The 6,249-nt window shown below is 46.3% G+C and overlaps 1 protein-coding gene across 1 annotated transcript in view; it reads right to left on the bottom strand.

The window, feature by feature from the left end:
• Positions 1-4: 4 nt before the first annotated feature.
• The window catches only part of BMP6 (bone morphogenetic protein 6), a 91,837-nt gene continuing 85,592 nt past the window's right edge, over positions 5-6,249 (bottom strand). The window contains exons 5-7 of the mRNA XM_049824095.1: positions 3,890-3,966; positions 1,486-1,596; positions 5-1,396 (exon numbers count right to left, since the gene is read on the bottom strand). Coding sequence (XP_049680052.1) covers positions 1,247-1,396; positions 1,486-1,596; positions 3,890-3,966 — 338 coding nt within the window. The 3' untranslated portion in view covers positions 5-1,246. The remainder of the gene's footprint in view (positions 1,397-1,485; positions 1,597-3,889; positions 3,967-6,249) is intronic.

Here is a 6,249-nt window from a genome sequence, read left to right as displayed (position 1 = left end):
AATCAAAGTGGTACAATTGTTTACACTGAGATTTTTCTAAATAAAAACTTTTTAAAAAAGCAGTCTTTCTATAAATGATACAGCACAATGAATATACAGTGACAAGTGCAATAAATTATAGCTTGTATTTACAAGAAGCCTTTTAAATGCAAGAATTAGAGGTAAGTGCATTTAATACAAGTTTAATATTGATCAAAACAATTTGCTATTAGCTTCTGCTAGACAAACCATGGCTCCACTGTGAATGTATCCTTTACACAAGTTTGTTAGTTGCGTGAGTTGAAGGGGAAAGGTTGGCCAAAGACTTGCATATGCTGTTGACATTCTGTCTTCCTGTAAATAAATTGTCCAGCTAGAGAATGAATGGCCCCTAAACTTCTACATCTCAATTACAGCTGTAGAAGTGTCCCAACTTGCTTCCTGGGCAAGCAGTAATAGATGAGGCAGCTCCACATGGGGAGTGGAAGGAAGTTGCATAAGAACAAGTGTATAAAGTTATATTGCTCAGTCAAACAGTGAACTTGAAAGACCAGCCAGGGTCTGCATTCATGCTAGTGTTTCTAATAGGTGCAGCCAAGCCATCTTACGCTTGCAGGATCAGACTTCCTTAAGGTGTGCTTGGAGAATAAGAGAACTGAAACACTTGCTTTGGCACAATTTAAGATACTTACTGTCACAACAGATTTCAGGAGGAGACAGTCTAGGTGTAGTAACTGGTCCTTCTAGACAAAAGGCAGTTTCTAATGTTAGGAATTTTTTATTATCTTGCACAAGATATATGCTCTAAGTCTTAAGTGCTAACACCACTTTCTTTTACTCTAGCTTTCCTGTCTCTCCCCTTGTCTTCCCACCCCTGCAAAAAAACCTCCCTTGTTTTGGGTAGTGGGTGCCCACCTGGTAAAACTGCAGCAGGCATCCAAGCAGCTGCTAAGGCCAAGCTGCTATGCGAGATTAAGACCATCCCAGCCAAATAAAGCGTGTGGGGGCAAATTGCTGCTTTGCGCACCCCGGCTCTGCAGAGCTGAGCAGCCACGGCAGCACAGGGTCAGTCTGTAAGAAGTCCAGCAGTTGGCTCACGTCCCAGCGTGTGGTCCCCTCACCCCTTCCTCCCACAAGGCACATACATGGTGTTCTGAAAGATGGTTCTTCAATTACTGTTTTCTCCAAGGTCGGGTAGTTCGTGAAAGCATGGAAGGTAGTACGGAAGTTCATGGTAGAATCACAGAGTCCGTGTGAAGACTGTTTGTCAGTGACATCCACAAGCTCTTACTACCATATTCCTGTATTTCTTCAAGATTACGTTAGAATTATCATCAAAGTAAAGAACAGATATGGCATTTAGTTTGGTAGGTGCACAGCATGGTTTGGGAACATAATCAGGATTCATAAGATGAACCTGTTGCCAAAAAGAAAACACAACTGAGACAATGGTAACTTGTTTACAATTCACCTATCTCTTTGGCATCAAGCTTTCTGGAGACTTACCAGAGTTTGTACAATGGCATGATTGGTTGCGTTCATATGGGCGTTGAGTGGGAATGAGCACTCTCCATCACAGTAGTTGGCTGCGTAGCCCTTTGGAGCGATTATCCAGTCCTTTTTAGGAAACAAATAGAACGTGATTCAAATTAAAATGTTGCCAACTGGTACAGACAACTGTATGCTATTAAGAGAAACTGAAAATTTTCCACTAACTTTTTTCTTGAGGGTGAAAATGTGTTTTTACTGAAACTGTTAGGGTTTGGTTTGGGTTTTTTTTTTTTTTTGTGAGCCATGACTTTTCCATGGACGCAGTGACTTTAATGTCCAAAGAATGGTACACGTCTATGCACAGCTTAACTGCCATGAACTAAAAGAGTTTTATTCCTAAAACTCTTGCTGGGTTGCCTTGTGGGGATTGTGGTTTGGATGCTTTTATGTTCCAACGTTTCCTGCAGGTTAGGCCCTCTGGCTGAACTACCGTTCCTAGGCTGAGTCACAGCCCCAGCTGGTGTCCCCTCCCAGAGAATCATGTATGTGCATGCGTGTGCGTGCGCACATGCACAATTCAACCAGGGAGCTCCAGAACAGGAACATAAACCACCGGTGTGATGCCTCACTGACACTCTACCTTATACACTCTTAGACAGGAACGCTTGTCTGCTGAGGCCACTGTGGGAACTTTTAGCTGTGAAACAGCTTCTCCACCTCTGCCAGACTGCAAAAGGAGGGGCAGGACAGCCAGCCTGAGCTGCACGTACAAGCAGGTGGCCTCAGTGGCAATCTGAGTGCCATGCTACTGAAGAAGGTAACTTCACCAAAGGGCTAATAAAAGAATTTACAGCTTCTCTGCTGCTTGCATGAAAGAGCTAAAGGTAAATTAAAAGCATCACCAATTAACAGGAGACATTTCCCCTCCCTTGGTGTCAAGGCTCTGCAGGTCACCCTGCAGGCAGACGGACTGGTACGCTTCACATGCGCAGAATTCTTAGACCATTTCCCCTTTGCCTGACAACACTTGCCTGGGGTTAGCTTGAATTTTGCTACAGCAGGCCTGAGCAGCCAGAGACTGTTGCTGCAGCTTTGCTAGCCAAGTTTGCTGTTTGATTGCTAACATGAGGATACCTGGGCATAGCAAAACCACCCCTTCATTTTACTGTACTAGCTCACCCATTATTTGCTCCCAGTAAACCAAGCTGCTTTTTGTAAGAAAGTCACACTCCTGCTACAGAAGCCAGTACAGACCGTGTAATTAAATCTGTGGTTTAATGCAGCGTATGAATAACAGAAGCGCTCTGCTAAAAAAATTGATGGATGTTCTGAAGGAGATAGCAATGCCCAACAACTGCAGGGGGCTGCTGCCCTGCCTCCGTCCTCTCCCTACAACAAGTAGGATCTGGATTCCAACTCCTGCACAGAGCCCTGCTGGCCTGTGGCCTTCCTTTGGCAGCATCTTATCTTTCTGCTCAAGCCTGCAACTAGAAAGGTGAAGGCAGTGCCTTAGAGACCATGAACTTCACAACTGGAATACGCTTCCTGCCTGGAAGCAGGGCAAGCGAGCTGAGGAGGAGCTGGAAAGACTGTGCACAAGTAAAAAGAAAACCCACTAACAAAGTAATGGGGAACGGAGTCAACACGCAGCCACAGTTGTGGCTAGTGGGCTGGAGTTGACATAAGCTACAAAAAATGCTACTGTCCCATTAGCTGGGAGAGGACTTTCATCTGTAGGGTATTACAGAAGCAGCATGGCAGCCCTGGCATCCTGAATAATAATCCAGTAAAAACATTAACTGATAGAAATGGGACCTCCCTCACAGAAGTGCTGAATGAAAGAATAAAATAAAAAAATCCAGAAAATTTTCAAAAGAGAACACGAGGGCATTCTTTGAAATGCAATGTTTGATGACACTACAGCCTGGTCCTACATAAATAACTTACTCTAAGCAGCTCTCTGTCTTCATGGTGTTGCAACTAAACTCAGTCTTTGGTCCACCTACTGCAGCTGGTGCTAATTGTGGGGCAGAGGTGGAAGACTTCAACACAATGGCCAAGGTTAAAATTACGTTGATCACTAGAAAACACTTGATTTGGTTAAAATCACTGCTTAACATCAGATTTTTTTTCTTATTATAAGAGGTACATGGATATGAGCCCTTGCCCGTACCGTGACTCCCATGAGTGACAGAATGACTGTATATTTGAATCTCATAATGTATCAAGCTCCCTCTGGATCTTATCAAATGTCACAACTATCAATATTTATTTGCCCCTCCCTGTGACTAGTTTTAGCGAGGAGGCACAAGGGACATTTTAAAGCATAATGGCAGCCTCGAGAGGAATTACTGTGACACTGTTTAGATAACATTTCATAACAAAATGTCTAGTTTACCCAGAGAGAAACATCACACACCTGCCATCCCAAGTCTTGGAAGCTAACGTAAAGCTCATGCTTTCTGCACGCTGTCTTTAAGTCACTGCTGTTGTAATCTGTTAAAAGAAAAAGAACAAAACAGGAATTTAGAAAGTAAAACAGGCAGAGCATCCCTGGAGGGCACAGCTGGCCAGATGTGTGCATGCTGTGGGCTCAGCAGTGAGAAATGGCAAGCTGCCTCAGCAGCCAAAAGGATAAGAGTGTTGAGGGACATCCAAAGCAGGGCTGAAGCTTTTAAGATGCCTATGGGAATGGAGGCACCCAAGTAACAGTGACTTGGTTATAATTCCGTCAGCTGCCTTTAATAACTTGACAAGCAGTGCTTGTAAAACACCTCCAGTAAAATGACTTCTTAAAAATAAATCTACTCCTCCAGCCCAGCACAGGCTACGTCCCTACTGGGTGCTCAAACTCACCCCGCTTCCTCGGCCGCGGTTTCTGACGTGGGCCACCCTAGGTGGTAAGGTCAAAACGCACACACTTACCAAGAGAATTACAACCCCGGGAAGGTTGATCATCGCCTTGTGCCCCCACACTGGTTAGCAGAAGTCCTTAAACAGCTAAAACGTCCCATAGGCAGCGAAGCCATGTCCCCATTCCTCTCTGTGCCTTACCCCCAGCCTGCCCCGGACATCACACACGGCTCCGTGCACCACCTCTGCTCTTGGACATTTTCAAGCCATGCTCTGAAAAACAAGTTTCTCCTTCCCATAACCCGCTTATCTGCAGATGACACAGGAATTGACACACTCTCAACATTCACTTGCTCCTTAGTACCAATACTGCACGGAAGAGTCGGGGCGCAGGGTGCAAAGCCCCGACCAGAGACCTTCCCCCTTGCCGTGGCGCAACGTACAAGGATGTTTCGACCATGCAGGAGCTGCTCCCGATGGCCCTACAAAATGCAGCTTTTGACAGCGAGTGGAATTTCCCATTTATATTTGGAAAGAGAGGCAGCTCTGCACGCGAACACCTGGAACCGCAGCGAGCGGAGGAGCTGAGCCGTGACAGAGGGGCCTTTCACCCCCGGGTGGCTGCACAAATCCAGCCTTGATGGGCGATGGCTGATGGCTGATTTCGTCACGCCTCGGGTTGCTGCCGGACCTCAGCGCAGCACCCACAGAAACCACCTTCGCAGCGGGGCGGCTTGGCCACCAGCTACGGCTGCTGAACCCACGCTTCGCGCCCGATGGGAAGCACGAGAGGAAGAGATGGCGGCAAGTTCGGCCGAGCGGCGTAGGAGTCCGGGTGCCCGTGTCCGTGCGGTGACACGTGTGTGCTCGTCCCAGAGCTGGACCCAGACTGGCCGTGTTTTCCTCCGGTGCCTTACCCACAGGGGCCTCCTCTCCTCTCACATGCCTCATTTGCAAGTAAAGGCGCGTCCGTCAGCAGGCAGATGCCACACGCTGATGCGCCTGCCTCCTGCTGCCCTGGGCCTTTCGGCTCACCAGCCCCCCCGGCGCCCCTAATGCGGCTTGAAAGGGCACCCTCCCAGCGTAGCTTTCCCCAAATGCAGCAGCTGGGATAGAAAAATATTTTTAGTGACTTTTTCCTTGGCTCTGAATAAGCCTTTCTTTTTTCTTCCCTCTACCCCCCCCCAAAGTTTGGGAACTACAAATGCAAATATTTATTCAAAAGAAAAACTATAATACTAAAAGCACATCCAAGTGACATTAAGGGCAGCACAGCATTACAGCTGGGTACAGTTAGCTCTGAGGTCTGAAAAAACCCCTACACCTCAAACCTAGCCTCCAAACCACCAAAGATTAGAGAGTTGTTTTTAGAAGCAGTTTGGGTTTTAAACTTTAAGGATTGCATTTCAGACTTTCAATAGCTTCGCTTCAATCACGGATTTAATCAGGTGAGCAGAGCTGGTTAACAGCCTGCTGCAGCATAAACATTCAGTCTTTCAGGAGCACTCAGTAGCAAGGACGGAGGCGAGTCTCTCTATTCAGGCTTTCCATTTTCAAACCAGACATACCCAGTAGAAACCAGGGTGTGGTGGTTTTTTTCAGATGAAGCTTTTCAGTCCCTGGCTCAGCCCAGGAGCAAATTTCTAGCATGAGATGTTTCTAAATGATCTGGTCATAACAAGGGAAAAAAATGAGCAGAAAATACTTTTAGTGGTCAAAGGCTTTCATTTAAGTACCTGAAAACACAACTTCATTGTTCTTCAATGGGAAATATGTTGTTTGCTTAGGGGAAAACCATCTGTATTTGATAGGGAGTTACAGTGGAGTTGTTCTATTCATAACCGAGTGGGCAGAACGATGCTACGTTCCAAATCCAGCTACAACTTACCCAAATCAGCTATGGGAAAGGGGAGAAGGCAAGGGAGA

The sequence above is a fragment of the Accipiter gentilis genome, chromosome 20 (assembly GCF_929443795.1).
Source record: "Accipiter gentilis chromosome 20, bAccGen1.1, whole genome shotgun sequence".
Classification (NCBI taxonomy): domain Eukaryota; kingdom Metazoa; phylum Chordata; class Aves; order Accipitriformes; family Accipitridae; genus Astur; species Astur gentilis.
This window is presented reverse-complemented; position numbering and strand designations above follow the sequence as displayed.